Raw genomic sequence first — 17,465 nt, 5'->3', positions numbered from 1 at the left:
GAAGGAGTAAGGGGAAATTTTCCTTGAGCTGCTTTTAATTCTTACAGTTCAACTATATTCTTAGCATATTGTCTCCCTAGGAAATATGGGAATTAAGTGATGTCAATACCAAGCCTCTGCCTGTACTAAATTATTATTAAATATTATTGATTAAAGGAATTGTAGCATCTCAATACACAGACCTACTTTTTAAATTTTGTCACAGATTTGAACTCATCATTAGCAACTTAAGTAAGTTGTATTACTTAACCAATAAGCGTAGCTAATATTATTGACTTTGAAAATCAGTATTTGGCAATAAATTATAAGTCAGTGGTTTTGTGTGTGTGTGTGTGTGTGGTGGTGGTGGGGTTAACAATAGTTAACAGTAGTTGGTACCACAGACTCTGGAGCTAGATTATCTGGATTTAACCCTAATTTTGCTATGACCTTGGACAGTTCATCTAACTTCAGTTAGACTCAGATTCTTTATGTCAAAAGGAGATAAAATGCTGCCTGCTTCAGGGGATTGTTTTTTGAGAAGTGAGGGAATTCATTCATGTAAAGTGTTTAGAACAGTTTCTAAAAGTGAGAGTTAGCTGTGACAGTGGGTGATGGTGAACAGTGACAAAATGACTTTGAAAGAGTATTAATCCTGTCTTGTGAATACATAAATTGTTGGAGAATATAAATTGAAAGAAGACATAGCCAATGTTTTCAAGTATTTGAAGGATGTTCAACGTATATGTAGTGACCAAAGAAGGTTTGTCTTATGTTACTGCAGAAAGTCAAACCAGACCCATTTGGAAGAAGCTATATAGGAACAGAATGTGGGTCAAAAGCAAAATGACTCTCTCCCAGTGCTCCCTAAGGAGTGGTGCACATGTCCCATGTGGTACCCAAGACAATCTTTGGTGGCGCACAAATACATATTATAATAAATGCATGACTATAACAATTTGAGAACATTCCTTAGAAAATACAGAACTGGAAGAAATCTATGATGTTACTAGGCTATTATTAGGTGCTAGGCTTGAGTCCATTTAATAAAAATAATATTATAAATACTAGTGTAGTTGTTATGCAGATAAGGCAAATGTTGTAAAAAGCTTTCATGAGTCTGCCTTCCTGGTCAATTAACATTATAGTTAAACTGTGAAATATTCCTTTAACGGATAAACAGGGAATGGGGTAAAGGTCAGGAAGTTGGTCAGACTAGGTAAAACTGTGAAATACCTCTAACAGATCCTTATATTTCAACCTCTCTTAACTCAGAAAAAGAGATAGTATCCCATATCCATATGTCTCTTGAAGTTGTATAGACAAAATTTAACAATAAAAAAATGCCATAGAAATATAACTGCAGGTAGGCTCCTGAACAGACCATGTTCCTCCATCTAACTAGAAATCAAGTTGAATTGACTGGTGGAGACTGCTACAATTTAATAAATATTGTAGAGGGGTCCAAACCTAACATCCAGAAGCACTTTAGGGAAGTAATATTATATAGGAATGGGTAGATTGTCTAAAAACCAAAATGCAAGCACTATCTGAATTTAGAATGACGGCTTGAATGTTGTACTTCCAAGTGTATAAATCTCACATATTTTATTCTTAGTAGGAAAAAACAAAATAAAACCACCCTGTTTTCCATAGTAGTGAGGACCAATGCAAAATGATGTATCATTCAGGTACTTGTTTCTGTTTGGATCATGTTGTGCTCCCCTCACCCCTCTCCCAAGGAAAAATAGCTTATATTTTTATTAGTACATATGGCTTTTCAAAAGGGAGACAGATAGCAGAAGTACAGGGGGATGCAAGCTAGTTTGAAATTTAAATTTGCTGTCATTAGCCATATACATCTATGTTTGTAATCAAGGGCTTGCTCTACTGTTTGGAAGGAGAGAGGTTATGTTTATCTTTTAATTAAGAAAACTTAGTGAAATTGTATTTCTGAGGGCAGAGTCTCTAAATGTACTGTATTAAGTCCTGAAAATATGAAATTTGAGTACGTAATCAATTCTTTTTTATGCTAATGGAAATAAGTAGAGTAGATAACAGATTTATTTTAGATCTTGAAAAGGATAATTTGCGGGTATATTTCTCTCCCTGGTTTTGGCTTTTCAGAGCAAGAAATAAGAATTTCTTTAGTTTCACACCAAGAGAACTTTAACCTAAATATTTCTGGCTAATTTGTTATGTTTCCTTATCTGTTACTCCAGCTGCAGTAAATCAGGTACCACAGCCATTGCTAAGAGCCAATATGTAAGGGCACAGAGACACTGAAGATAATGTCAGAATCATCCTTTTTCTTTTTTGGTAGCAATGGGTTAGAACCTAAATGAGATTATTGATAACTCAGGACCAAATTTTAAACTCACTCTTGTAGGAAAACAAATTTTTTTTTCAAAGCCTTATTATTATTATCTTAAAAAATGTAGGGGCGCCTGGGTGGCACAGTCGGTTAAGCATCCGACTTCAGCCAGGTCACGATCTCGCGGTCCGTGAGTTCGAGCCCCGCGTCAGGCTCTGGGCTGATGGCTGGGAGCCTGGAGCCTGTTTCCGATTCTGTGTCTCCCTCTCTCTCTGCCCCTCCCCCGTTCATGCTCTGTCTCTCTCTGTCCCAAAAATAAATAAAAAACGTTGAAAAAAAAAATTAAAAAAAAAAATGTATATGGAGGGGCACCTGGGTGCCTCAGTCCAGCTTCAGCTCAGGTCATGATCTCACGGCCCGGTCTGTGGGTTCAACCCCCACGTCGGGCTCTGTGCTGAGAGCTCAGAGCCTGGAGCCTGCTTCAGATTCTGTCTCCCTCTCTCTCTGCCCCTCCCCCCCTCACGCTCTGTCTCAAAACTAAAATAAACATTAAAAAATAATGATAAAATAAAACATATATGTAAAAAAATATAATCTAACATACATACATACACACACACACACACACACATATTTACACACGTGTGCTAAATAGCCAGTTCCTCACTTCTGAATGCGTGGTAATTTTTAGTAATAAGTTTTATAAAACTTAGGTAACTGAAATTGAATGTTCTAAATAGTTTTTATACAAAAATTGCTCACTTTTTTTTCCTAAGTCCTATTCTAAATGAGTTTGGAGGGGCATAGTGTTTAAAGAAGTCTTCCTTAATTAAAACTTAATGAATAGTAATTTAATGATTTTCTTTTCTCATTGGGAACTTTTGATAACTCTGAATCCGAGTTATGGTGGAACAGAAATTCACATGAGAAGAGCTCGGGTAGGAAAATGAGTCCGTACTCCATTGTTTAGTGTGATGATAGCAGATTGGTTCTTTCCATGACAGGGGATAGGAAGTGTTTCACATGATCTAGCTTCATCTGCAGGCAGTTCTATTTTTGGTAATGTAGAGAGCTGGAATTTGAGAGTTGTCCAGAAAATAAGTGCAATAGCTCTTTACAGAACTCTAAAATTCCTCAGGTATGAGGTAGTTGGAGAACTCTTCTAAATAATGTGTTCAAGCCTAGGAATGAGATGAGACCTAAGATGCTATGAACATTCGTACGTATTTTGACTATTTTAGCATTGAGTAGCCTCAGCAAAGAACATAACAGCTAAGAATATAAACTGGTTGTCGTGTCATTAATTTTCTCAAAAGGTCAGGAATTGTGGACCACGTTATTACTTCCTTATAATTCATAACTTGACTTTAAACTTGATGAGAGTAGTTTTATTTGCTTTGTAAATGATCCGTCTTCTACACCCATGACTGAAATTCCGTAAAGCAAATCTATACTGGATTAATATCATTTCGATCATGCCTGGAGAGAAGTAGGAAGCCTAACTTCTTAGACTTGTGCTGTGACCGTTTGGGAGCCTATTGACCATTTCCACACTTAATACAACGATTAAGACTGCAGGGAATTCGCTCTTGTATAGTCTGTTTTTGACAGCTCTTTTAAAATTCCTACTCGATTTTCCATAGTTGATCCGCTATCTCTTTGAGACCCTGTGTTTTTAAGGCCTTTATAAGTCTTCCAGGATTTCCACAGCAAAATTCTAAATGTCATTTCTGCCCCTACCTCTCCCTAAACAAATATGTATGTCAGGTAATCTATATGTAATGTATACAGGTAATGTACATCTAAGCTCGATAGACACACAAAAACACAGGTAAGCTTGTATATAAACTAATGTACAGGTCAGACAGTCTGCTAGGCTGTGGTAGCTGGAGCTCCCAAAAAGGTTAAAACTGCAGTAGTTATAGCTAAATAAAGACAATAGAGAGGCAGAGATGCAAATGAAGTTATTGTGTATAACAGACTCTGTTGTAAGCCTTGTATTTATTGACTTAAAGTGTAATGACTAAGGGTTACTGTAGGGGTATTAATCCTATATTTTCACCTGTGGGCACACTTCTTTATATTAAAGACTTACATTGTAAAACGTCTGTAGTAGAATGTATTTAATGATGTGAAATGTCTTCCTTTGGTCTTTGCTTTATACTTTTGGGGAAGACTACATTTCTTACAACTCTTAACATATGTTTCGATTTGAGATTTATTCAGAAAGAAACTTTCCCAGGCCAAAACAAAAAATTCATAAAACATGGGTTAAGATCTTGATTTTAACAGTGATTTTTGTTTTAGTTTACTGCTTTGATTTCATATGTTAATTCCAGGGTAAAAATACTCATTGTGTACTCAGATTTGCAAGGAGGAGTTATTTAAAAATAAGTTGTGGGTTTTATCAAACTGGTAGTTTATTATGGAGAATAAATTGCAGTGTTTTTTCTCCATATGGAATTATGTAAACTGCTAATAAGGTAGTTTGAAATGTCTTTCTGCTTCATACTTCTGAATATTCAATATCTGTGCTAGTCTATGATGATACTAAGAACAATTTGTATCTGAATCCCTTTTACCCCAGAGAGAGAGAGACATAAGCACTTAGATAGAGGTTATAAAATGTACCAGAAGGATTGAAAGCATTGGTAACTGTAGCGTATCATTAATCATTTTTTCAACTAAGCAAGTTTGAACATGGATTGATGTCTTTACCTTCTATCTAAGCTCTACAGGCTTCAGAATATCAGTTTAACATTGTTATGTCTTTTCATACCTCTGTGTCTTCCAGTACTTTCTCCGCACAGGGCTTGATATAATGTGAATTGGATTTGAATAGCTGTTTGTTGGACTGTATCTGCTATATCTCTCTTTATAATTAGTAAAATGAGGATTTAATTCAAGTTGTTTGCATTTATTACTTGGGATGCTATTTAACTGTAAGGTGTTACATATTACCATCTTGATCAGGTGCAAGAAATATCTATTCATGAATTGGAGCATGTATGAGAATAAATTGCATATTTCCTGTTAATTTCATTTTATGGTACAGTGCAGAATATATATATAATAAAAGTGGTTTGTAAATGGTAAAGCACATGCAGCTATTACATGGGGACGTTGTCCTAGCTCTTAAAACAAAGTAGTCCTAATTACTAGATGCCCACTTAGCTTTTCATATCACAAATATTTGTATGTGTGGGCTTGTTTTTAGTTCTGACATTTTACAATTTGTCCTTTGTTTACATGCAGCAAGGAGTTATGGGCGAAGACGAGGTAATTCCTTTCTGTTTGCTATGGTATAACTGTTTTTAATTGGGTTTTACTGATCAACTCTATAATTAGCCTAGATTTTTTTTATGCACTGAAAACTCACAGAAAAGTTATATTTTGATTTGCACACTTGTCAAATTTTTGAATCCTGTATCTCTTAACTTTAAAGCACATTTCCATACTAATCTGGTTACTTAATAAATGTTTTCCTTTTAGACTGTCTAGACTCTAACTGTTTATTTTCATAATTTTAAAGTAAAGCTGCTGTTTATGGTTTGCTTAAGAAAAATGTTTAATAAACACTAGTGAAGGTGACTTGCAAGGCGATTTTTCTGCTCTCTAAATCTGTAACTGGTTGCCATACCTATGTATATAATTTCCAACCCCAGTTTATTAGTTTTATGTCTGACCCAGTTGAAAGTAAATAATACCAGATAGGCTGTTGTTAACACTGGTGTATGGAAGTCACGTTACTAACGTTTCTGTGTGTCTTCGGAGAATATAATGCTTTCCTTCTCCCTCCCTGGACCGTGCAGGCACACTCACACGCTCTGTCACACACCCTTTCTCTCTCCCCCGCAACAGTCTTCCTCTCTGGGTTCTTGCTATCTGAAGGGCAAAACGAGGCCTCTGAGATGCCGGACTACTAAACCTCTTTGGAAAGCAGCTGACAGTGTCTGTGACGCTTTAAACTTGGCTTCTTTTTTGTATGTACAGAGAGACTGAGAGGGAGAAAAGTACATGGGATGCAAAGAAGCAAAAGTAGCTTTACCTGCTAGCTTATCCTCTAAGTGCACAATAATCATGATACTTACGTAGCTGTCATAAGGACCAAAATGAGTAAAAAGGGTTTTCCTTGACCCCTGAAATCTCCCTTGAGCCATGGAGGATAGACCATAATAATAGTGCCTTTTGATACATTTTATAACCGCGTGCCAGTGCTTCACTTTCTTTTCATGTGGTCATGAGTATGTGCACTTCGAAAACAAACAAGCTAAATCTTTCTGCCACCGCTGATGACAGAAACAAGTATTCTATATTCTTAAGTAGTATTTCCAGTTTTGTATTTCACATTGTCTGAATTTAACTTCCTTTTTGGAATCTGTTTTTTTCCCATGCTTGACTAAATCTCTTGGTTCTTTAGTTTTCTTAATGAAAAAATTATAGGATATAGAAGCTCAAAACTCAGACACTAAAGCTGAATAACTTTCTGAAGGTTGCGGCTAGCAACTGAGAAGAGAGGGGGATGGTTAGAACTTCAGTACCTGTTTTCACGTCTGTAGACTGCCTTGTTTCACTGTGCTTTTTAGGTATTTTTGAAACTACGGAGCATATTTAATTTAGGATCTTTTCCTTTTATACACTTTCATCTTTTAACCCTAGTGGTTTATTCTTAATGTGATTTGGCATACTCCAACATAATACCAGGACCTAGGAAGTTCTCAGGAACTAGGTGTCAGAAAGTCCTGTTGTTTATCATCTTTTTTCTCAGTTTAATAATGGTAGACTATGATTATGATATTAAGAAAAAGCAAAATTTTCTTCTTTCAGATAGAAACTTATTACTGCTCTTCATGGCTCCCAGAGGATAGAGATCTATAAGATTTCCTCTACTTGAGGATTGCCTGTCAGCTTTGGAAGAAAGAAGACTCTCACATGGTCCTAAGGCTTCTACAGAAGCTTTCTGTAATTCGGAACTGACCTGTCATACTTATTTGGCTTAGTGTGGAGGGATAACGCCTGAATTTTCCTCTCAAGTTATATGGCGTTAGTAATTTTTTAGTTGGTTCTCTGTGAATAGTCAGAGTCTGCTTTTAAAATTTCAATTTTGGGGGCTCCTGGGTGGCTCAGTCGGTTGGGCGGCCGACTTCGGCTCAGGTCATGATCTCGCGGTCCGTGAGTTCGAGCCCCGCGTCGGGCTCTGTGCTGACAGCTCAGAGCCTGGAGCCTGTTTCGGATTCTGTGTCTCCCTCTCTCTGACCCTCCCTCGTTCATGCTCTGTCTCTCTCTGTCTCAAAAAAATAAATAAACGTTAAAAAAAAAATTAAAATTTCAATTTTGATAATCAAATGAAAAGTGTACCTATTATAAATACCTATTGAGAAGGTTATGTGAATTTGAAAGTACTTTGACACAGTACGTAATAAAACATTAAAAAAAAAAACAAACCCACACACATACCAAAGGAATGACTCAGAAAAGACTAGAAGTAGCCTGGCTCTCTTCCTATTTTCTACTCATTTTTTCCCCCTTCTGTGCTAGATACAGTGCCATTATCACACTGATAATTTTTTAACTTCCAAGATCCCCCTTTTATGGGCTTCATGTTTAAGGTTTGGTCCATCAAAGGAGCTGCATTTGTTAATTTTATTTAGTCATTTTTCCTTTCTTAAAAAAAAAGTCTTACACATATCTGATCTGCTCATATGGGATGTGTCACAATAAGTTGATACAGTTTGTACCAAAAATAAGACATTGCTCTCCACCACTGCAGTAGTCGGTGAGCAGCATTAATTTTTCATAAGACATTTTGACTTTGTAGTCCACTTGGGGAAGAACTATATTTTTCTTACTTGCCACCTTAGACTCATCTTTAAGCCCAGGCACAGAGGAGCTGTTTTCATTTAAAAGATTTCCCACTGGACTGCAGTCAAACCAAATTACTACCAAAATGACTTTATATATTTTAATTTCCTTAATAATGTCAATAAGAACTTCACATCAGGCTGTTTCTAGATACTAGTATATGAAATATACCTTAGGAATATTCAAAATTTAATTGTACTGGAAGTAATTAAGAAAGAGCAAGTACTTCTTTCCTTTTTTTTCACTTGCAACCTGCCCCAACTCCTCTGCGTCTCTACACCCTAAGAGCCATAAAAAAGTTCTACCTCAGAGCTGCCTGGGGGTCAGGATTAGGAAGGAGGAAGACTCTCATATGGGGGGGGGGGGCAGTCTTTAATATATGGAACACTATCTTTTGTGTTTTATTTTCTGTTCGGCATTTCTTCCCTTCAATTCTAAGAGTGAACGTACTGATCTGGGTGGGAGTGTGAAGAGAGGTGTGAAGTGTAATGTAAGTTCTATCCCTCCTCTTCAAACGTTTTTATATTGCCATCTCTTCCTTTCGTAAAGGATTAAAGGGCTACTGTGCTCCCAAAGGAACAAAAATATATGCGATATTTTAACAAATAGAAATAGAGCCTATTTTAGTTAATAGGACTAAACATCATAATGCAATCTTTTCTAGCAGGTAATCTCAAAGCTGGAATTAATAGCTTGTATATGGAATGAAATAGAAATTATTTTAAAGGGAGTGAAATTATGGAAGCTCAGTTAGGGAGGTTGGATTAATTTACACTATGTAGCCATTCAGATTTATGCACTGTAATAAGCAAGGAATTATTAGTAAGACAGTATACTATGTATTGTTCTAAAATTGACCCCGGGATGTTCTGAATTGGTTCGATTTGGTTTCAATCCGTTTGACTCTTAAACAATCTTGTGAAGTAGCCTGAGTAAGGGTACACTCCCTAAATACCACCACTCTCAAATCCTTTTATGATGAAATCAAGGCTGAAATTCTTCATCTTTGGTAAATGCTTTTGATACCTGTCAAAGAATGGGCAAAATCTCCAAAGCATGAAAAAAAAGCCAGAGTAGTACTAGAAGACAGAGGTCAGCAAACTGGCCCACAGGCTAAACCTCCTTTTTTTATAAACAAGGTTTTATTAGAACACAGCAATGCCCATTCATTTACTTTTGTCTGGTTGCTTTGGAGCTACAATGATGGCAGAGTTGAGGAGTTACAACAGAGAATGTAAGGCCCACAAAGACTAAAATATTTTTTACTCTCTGGCCCTTCACAGAAAAAATTTGCTTACCCCTCCTCCTTGAAGAGACTTACTCTGCCTAACTCTACACCTATACCCAGCCAGACCAGTTTCTAAAAAGAAACAAAATTTTAGTGAACTTACGGCCAAGTATAGTATGTCTAGAAGTTAATGTACAAAGACATAATAACTAGGTTATAATTGATTATTAAAATTAAGTATCTTATCCATCCCCTATGTGAAAAGGTTGAACCTATTATTGGGACAAAATCTCTTTAGGTGATAAGGGTACCTTAATAGCTTCTCAGTTCTTTGGAAAAGCATGCCTGATCAGTGATTCTATCTGATTAAACAGGTAGTGCTTGAGAAAGTGCAGTCTCAAACCTACTTCTATTGTTTTGATAGTGGGTTTTTTTGATCCTTTCATATTAAATAAAAATCATGCCATCACATTGGTAGATTTTCTACTCCAATAGAGTGACTGCTAAGATCTTAGAAGATGAGAAGAATATTCATAGTCATCTTTAATTTATATAGCTTGGTTTTTATTTTCAGAACAACAGTTAGTAAATGAAAGTACAGGATAACACATTGAGATCAAAGAATTATGCCTAGATTCAAGTCATAAATTGCCTAATTTTGTACAAATGTTTTCCTTTCCTGCCTCCCCCTTTTTTATATGTTGAGAAATTTCTCTATTCTGGGCTTCCAAAATAAGGTCAAAATCTGAAAATATAGGGGTGGTTTGGGCATAGGCACATAGCCAGTGGAGTAAAATTAGTAATTGCTTACAACTCCTCTAACAGCACATACCAGAAAATCATGTACTGGTTGCTAACCATCATTCTGTCACATGGCCTAGTCATAATTTAGCCTTTAGCCCCATCTTCAGTTAAGGAAGCTCCTAATCTGGCTTTTATTATTGTGTGGAATAAACATTATTATAGGAATATGGAAAAATCTCATGCACTCTCTAAGCCTTTTTATTTAAAATATTTTGAAATGAATAATTTGACTCCTAATTGTCCACATAACAAATAAGGCTCATTCATATTTGAGGTAGTGGCTGTGTTTCTTTACTATAAAAGCTTTGCCAATTTTCTGTTTCGGGAAAAGGTATATTGTTAGTCTTGTAATAGGAATATAGATCCTCTAACTTTGCCTTCACATGAAAAGGATTTTGGTGACCTGTTTAAAAAGCCCTGGCAATACGGAAGCTGTATTAGACCCTTTCATTGGCAATGATTAGGCAACCTTCATTTATCTTTTTTCCATGTTTTTCATATCTCATTCACCTCTTACTACTTCCTCTGTAATTTTTATTGTAACTACTATTTTACCTTTCAGATTTTTATTGTACATTTTAGGTGACTAACTTACCGTAAGGTATTTTACTTGAAGTAAGTAGGGCTTTTAAGCACATAGTTAAGAATGTATCCAGTTTTCTATATTTTACCTTGATATGGCCTTTGGAATATTTCTGTACTTTTGCTTAAGCAAATATCTTCTACCTATAAAGCTTTTCCCCTCTTTTCTCCTTTACATTTTTGTCTCTAAAACTATCACATTCTTTGTAAATCTCTTAAAGAATTCTTAGTTAGATGCTCACTCTAATCTTGGTTGTAACTAACCTCATATTATATTAATTCTCATGTTTATAAGTGTGTATGTTATAAATGCCTATGTATATTATAGACAAATATGGATGTATATACCTCTTAAGTTAGAATCACTGAAGTAGGATTTTTGTGTAACCATTCATACTTGTTGCCTTGTAGTATTAGTCAAGAATGTCATAACAATAGTTAGAGAATATAAATGGAGCATTTGATGTCAAGGTCAAATGATGATTTCTAAAATAGAGAAAAAAAACAAAAACAAAACCCTACCCCTTCAAACAATGTAGTCTAATTACAGTTTAAAATTCTTTTGACTATAGAGCTTGTTGATCAATATCCTTACTTTGCTGCTGGTTTTAACAGCATGGAAATTTCACCTTTAAAATTATCTATGTAGGGCGCCTGGGTGGCTCAGTCGGTTAAGCAGCCGACTTCGGCTCAGGTCATGATCTCACAGTCCGTGAGTTTGAGCCCCGCATTGGGCTCTGTGCTGACAGCTCAGAGCCTGGAGTCTGCTTCAGATTCTGTGTCTCCCTCTCTCTCTGCCCCTCCCCTGCTCATGCTCTGTCTCTCTCTGTCTCAAAAATAAATAAAAACATTAAAAAAATTTTTTTTTTAAATTATCTAGAGAAAAACAAAAACACATCTAATTACTATGGTAAGAAGCTTAGGAACAACCATATCCAGTTCTTTTAAAAGAAGAAAACATTTGGGGGCGTCTGGGTGGCTCAGTCGGTTAAACGTCTGACTTCAGCTCAGGTCATGATCTCCTGGTTCGTGGGTTCGAGCCCCACATCCAGCTCTGTGCTGACAGCTGGGAGCCTGGAACCTGCTTCAGATTCTCTCTCTCTTGCCCCTTCCCCACTTTCACTCTGTCATTATCTCTCAAAAATAAATAAACATTAAACATTTTTTTAAATAAAAGAAAGACATTTTAAAATTTCATAAGTAATTGCTTTTAGATACTTAAAAATGTCAGTCTCAAAGGGAAATTGTAAGATTTTGTAGAACAGAAATTACTGTCAGTTATTTCTTTCTTATTGGTGAATAGAGTCATTATATGAATATACCACAATTTGTCCATTAACCTACTGATAGACATTTGAGTTGGTTTCCATTTGGACCTATTGTAAATAAAAGTACCATCAACATTTTTGTATCCTTTTTCTTTTCTGTGTGTGTGTGTGTGTGTGTGTGTGTGTGTGTGTGTGTGAGTGTGTGTGAGTGTACATGTGCACATAAGCACTCATTTCTCTTGGATATATAAGAGCAAAATTGCTGGTTTATAGAATGAATGCATAGTTTAACTTTATTAGAAACTACCAAGTAGCTTGCCAGTTTTACACTCCAACAGAATATAAGACTGACTTTGTACTGTTAGCTTTTTAAGTTTACCTACCCTGATACATATATGTGATGTCTCATTATGGTTCTAATCTGCATCTTCCTGATAACTAAGGAAGGATCTATGAAGGATCTATGAAGCACCTTTTCATACCTTGTAACCCATTTCATTATACTCTTTTGTCAAGTTTCAGTACAAGTCTTTTGTCCATTTTTAATTCAGTATAAGTCTTTTGTTCACTTAGAGGAGTTCTTTGTGTATTTTGTCCTATTTTCTGGTAGTTGCTTGCCTTTCCACTTCACTAACACTGTCTTTTGATAACCAGAAAAATATTTAATTTTGATGGAAGTCCAGTTGTTTTCTTTTATCTTTAGTTCCTTTTAATCCTAAGAAATTACTGCCTATCCCCAAATATCGTGAAGAAATTCTAGCAACTTTGTTGTTTTATCTTTCACATTTAAGTCATTGATCTTTCTTGAATGTATTTTTGGTATGGTGTGAGAATAGGGATCAAGGTTCCTTCCCCACCCCCCACACCTGGATATCCATTGGTTCACCACCATTTTTTAAAAAAAATTTTTTTAATGTTTGTTTATTTTTGAGAGAGAGACAGAGTGTGAGCCAGGGAGGGACACAGAGAGGGGAAGGCACAGAATCAGAAGCAGGCTCCAGGCTCTAGGCTCTGAGCTGTTAGCATAGAGCCTGATGCAGGGCTCGAACTCACAAACTATGAGATCATGACCTGAGCTAAAGTTGGATGCTTAACCAACTGAGCCACCCAGGCACCCCTCTTCACCACCATTTATTGAAAAACATCTTCCTTTCCACATTGAACTGCGTGGATACTTTTGAAAACATGAAGTGACTGTAAATGTATGGGTCTGCTTCTTGACTCTGTTTTGTTCCAGTTAGCTATTTGCCTATCCTAAGGGTTACATTCTTTAATTTTTTTTTTAACAATTAGTTTATTTTTGAGAGACAGAGCGCAAGCTGGGGAGGGACAGAGAGAGAGAGGGAGATGCAAAATCTGAAGCAGGCTCCAGGCTCTGAGCAGCCAGATGTGGGGATCGAACCCACAAACCATGAGATCATGACCTCAGCTGAAGTCAGACGCTTAACTGACTAAGCCACCAAAGCTTATGATTTTTTTTATATTATTTTATACTATTATTATAATTATTAATAATCATAGCTGACCAGTAAATCTTGAAATATGGCTGTATAATTCTCTGACTTTGTTCTTTTATGTGATTTTTTTTAACTGTTTTGAGTTCTTTGATTTATCATAAATTTCAGAACTTGCTTGAGAGTTTCTAGAAGACAAAATGTGCTCGGATTTTGAATGCCATTGTATGCAATCTATACATGAGATAATTTCACATCTCACATGTTGATTTCTTCTCTCTATTCATTTATTTCAGTCTTGTAGAATTTCTGAGCAAATTTTTGTTTTCATTGTAAAGGTCTTACATAGTATTTGATGAGTTTTGATGACATAAGGAATGGCACTATTTTAAATTTTTTCCCTATTATTATTACTGTCATCTGGAAATAAATTGATTTTTGTAAGTTAATTTTGTATTTGTCCCGTAGCTAATGCACTTACTTCAAGTAGTTTGAGTCTTTTGAATTTTCCATATAAAATCATGTTCGTAGCACAGACAGTTTTACTTTTTCCTTGCAAGTATTAAACACTTTATTTTTTCATCTTCCTGCACTAGTTCTACTGCCAGGATAATGTTGAATATAAATACTGAACATCCTTCCAGACCTCAGGGGAAAAGCATTGATAGTTTATCATTAAAGATGTAAACTGCAGGTTTTCAGTGCTCTTTATCAGATTGTGGAAATTCTTGCCTATTCCTAGTTTGCTGGGAGTTTTTAATCATGAGTGGCTGTTGAACTTTATCAGATGCATTTCTTACATCTGTGGAAATGATTGATATTTCTAGTTCCTTGTGTTAATATGAATTACAGTAATTGATTTTCAAATGTCAATCAGTCTTATATTCCTGAGGCGAGCTCCACTTAATCATGATGTATTTTCCATTTTTTATTTCTAGATTCAACCTGTGAATATTTTCTTTACAATTTTTGCCTCTTGTATTCTTAATATATAGTTTTCTTGTACTTTTCTTGCCAGGTTTTTACTATCAGGGTTGCAAAACTAGGTAGGAAGTTTAGCTGTTTATGTTCATAGGCTCTGTGTTGGTTGATGTCCCCTTTTTCATACTTAGTACTGGTAACTTGAGTTTTCTAATTTTTCTTGATGAACTTGATAAACTCTGCTTAGAGGTAAATCAGTTTCATGTTTTTGAAGAGCCATTTTTGGCTTTGTTGACTTGCTTTCATGGTAGTCTATGTTTTATGTCATTGACTTTATTTTTTTATTTCCTTCATCTTTCCTTGTGTTTAATTTGCTATTCTTTTTCTATCTTTTTGTGGCAGAAACTAGGATTATTTTAAGCATTTCTTGTTTTCTAACATGCGTGTAAAAGTAGTTTTCCTCTAAATATGGAAATTTTCCTCTAAATATGTAGCTTATGCTGCATCCCATAAATTTTATGCTGTGTTTTCATTATCATTCAGCTTCATTCTTTTGAAATGTAAGAACCTGAAAATATATCCTAGTTTCAGAGCAAAAAAAAGGAGGAAGCTAATTGAATTTTGGTTGAAAACTGTTGCAAATATTTTAGTCCAAATTATTTTATAATCCAATTTTACTTCTCTCAGCACACATCCTTTTACCTTTGCTGTAATTTTCATGCACTAAATGTAGGTATGTGTCATTCTCAGAAAGCATGTTCATAGTGTACTGTATGTGAAGTAGATCATTACTTAGAGAATTGTATTAAAGTTGTGTTTTGAGTTGAATTAAATTGGGTTATAAGGGAAGATAATTGGCAAGATAAAACATGATGTTTTGGGGGACACCTGGGTGGCTCAGTCAGTTGAACGTCCGACTTCAGCTCAGGTCATGATCTCACGGCTCATACATTCAAGCCCTGTGTCAGGCTCTGTGCTGACAGCTCAGAGCCTGGAGCCTGCTTCAGATTCTGTGACTCTGTCTCTCTCTCTCTCCCTCCCCCACTCGTGCTCTGTCTCTCTCTCTCTCTCTCTCTCAAAAATAAGTAACATTAAAAAATTTTTTTTTTATTTAAAAACGTGATATTTTTGTTGTTGATGTATACTCAGTTAACTCCTCTTTTAAAAGAGCATATAATTCCATAGTTTTTATGGCTTCTATAAAGAAAATGGTCATGATTTTACAGCAATGAAGGTTCTTATTAGTATGTGTAATATGTTCTTAGCCTTTCCATTACATCCTTTGTTTACCTGAGCTTTGGTTACTAGATTTTAGACATATAGATTATGGATGTTTGATAGTTGCTTTACTAACTATATTTCATTTATTATAGTTAAAGTGGTATTTTATAATACAGAATCATCATTAAATGCAGTTATAATATGAATATGCTTACAACATTATAGTTAACACAGAAAATTTAAATCCTTTTTGGGTCATGACCTCTCTTATGTAGTGATTTCCTTTGTCACCGTATTTAGTATTTCGATTTAGACTCTAAATATTTATGATCTATATTTTTTCTCAAGATAAATGTTTGTTAAAAAGAGTGTGTATCATATTCATGGGACTGCTAAATTCATATGTGTGTTAGGGCACTTTAGAGTGAAATAATTTCCAATGCATTGGCATGTCTGAAATAAGAATTTTTCTACTAAAAACTAGTTAATGTATGTGTTTTTCTGCCTCATATTATTCCTTTTCAAATATAGAATTATTGAAGTCCACCTTAGAAATTGTACCAGTTACAATATTATTTGTAATGGATCTTGATTTTTTTTTTGTTAAAGTTATTAGATAAAATACTTTGAATGGCTTTCTTTCTGTTGATCACACAGATTATTGACATTTGTTTTTCATTGACCCTTATTTCTAATACCAAAGGTATTGGAGAAGTTAATTATTCACAAAGGTCACATAGGCATCTTTCAGAACATCTTATTTAAGTTGAATTTGAATCTGTGCTATAATTTCCTATTCCTGTACAAATAGTGATCTTTCTACCTGGTTTTGATGTTAAAAACTTCCAATCCTTATTTCCAACATCCAGCCAGCTACAGTTCACAGCACGTGAGTCCCCTTCTCATCCCATCTTTCAGTCTGTGCAGGCCATCACATTTCATACTGCCTTTGTTGATATCACTTGGACTGTTATGTGTCATATCAAGATGATGAGATAGTTACTTTTTTTTAAGTGTATTTATTTTGAGAGAGAGAGGGAGAGAGAGAATCCCAAGCAGGCTCTGCAGTGTCAGCACAGAGTCCAGCGCAGGGTTATTAGATCTCAGGAACAGTGAGATCATGACCTGAGCTGAAATCAGGAGACAGACACTTAGCTGAATGAGCCACCCAGGATCCCTATTTAATGACGTTTTATGACTTGTGTATATTAAGGTACAATGCTACAGATTCCATGCATTGTTTCTTCATCCCCCCCACACCCCCCAAAAAAAAAAAAAAAACTTTCATTCCATCTTGGAAGAAAAACAGTTTGTCTGCGTTCTTTCTCTTTTTCCATCAAAAGAATCATCTCCTTTTGATGTCTTTACTTTATAAAACTCTACATGCAGTGTGACTCTCATCCAACTTCACTAAAATTGCTTCCCTTCTGAAGATCGTGCATGTCCTCAAACAGTTGTCATTTTTTCAAGTGTTTATCTTAACATCGCACATTGATACTTCATTGCTTTTTTTTTTTTTTTTTTTTTTTTCTTTAAAGCTTTGTTCACATTTTTCTTTGGAACTGTTACAATAATGCTTCGGCTTCCCTCATACTTTTCTTACCACTCCTTTCTCGAACTTCTTGAATGTTCCCTCACTTTCTTGTAAGTTTCCCAAGGAACTACCCTCATCATTTGTCTCTGAAGTTTTCATCAGTGATACTACAAAGAATTTTATAACCTGTCACTTTTGTAAAGTTGACTCTCTTCTCGAAAATGTGGCTTATTTCCTTCCTCCATTCCATTTGCATCTGCCCACCTTATTTTGAATTCTGAACATCCTCTCAGCATGT

The 17,465-nt window shown here is 35.4% G+C and overlaps 1 protein-coding gene across 10 annotated transcripts in view; it reads left to right on the top strand.

Annotated features, from left to right (window-relative positions):
- Positions 1–17,465, top strand: part of CPEB2 (cytoplasmic polyadenylation element binding protein 2) — a 68,998-nt gene that overhangs the window by 33,611 nt on the left and 17,922 nt on the right. For 6 of the 10 annotated variants that reach the window (XM_040487747.1, XM_040487755.1, XM_040487725.1 and 3 more), the window contains one exon: positions 5,549–5,572. The exons of the other annotated variants lie outside the window; for them this stretch is intronic. In XM_040487747.1, the coding sequence (XP_040343681.1) occupies positions 5,549–5,572 (24 nt within the window). The remainder of the gene's footprint in view (positions 1–5,548; positions 5,573–17,465) is intronic. 10 annotated transcript variants of the gene reach the window in all.

This window comes from Herpailurus yagouaroundi, unplaced genomic scaffold, assembly GCF_014898765.1.
Source record: "Herpailurus yagouaroundi ecotype Mexico unplaced genomic scaffold, PumYag 28, whole genome shotgun sequence".
NCBI classification, from domain to species: domain Eukaryota; kingdom Metazoa; phylum Chordata; class Mammalia; order Carnivora; family Felidae; genus Herpailurus; species Herpailurus yagouaroundi.
This window is presented reverse-complemented; position numbering and strand designations above follow the sequence as displayed.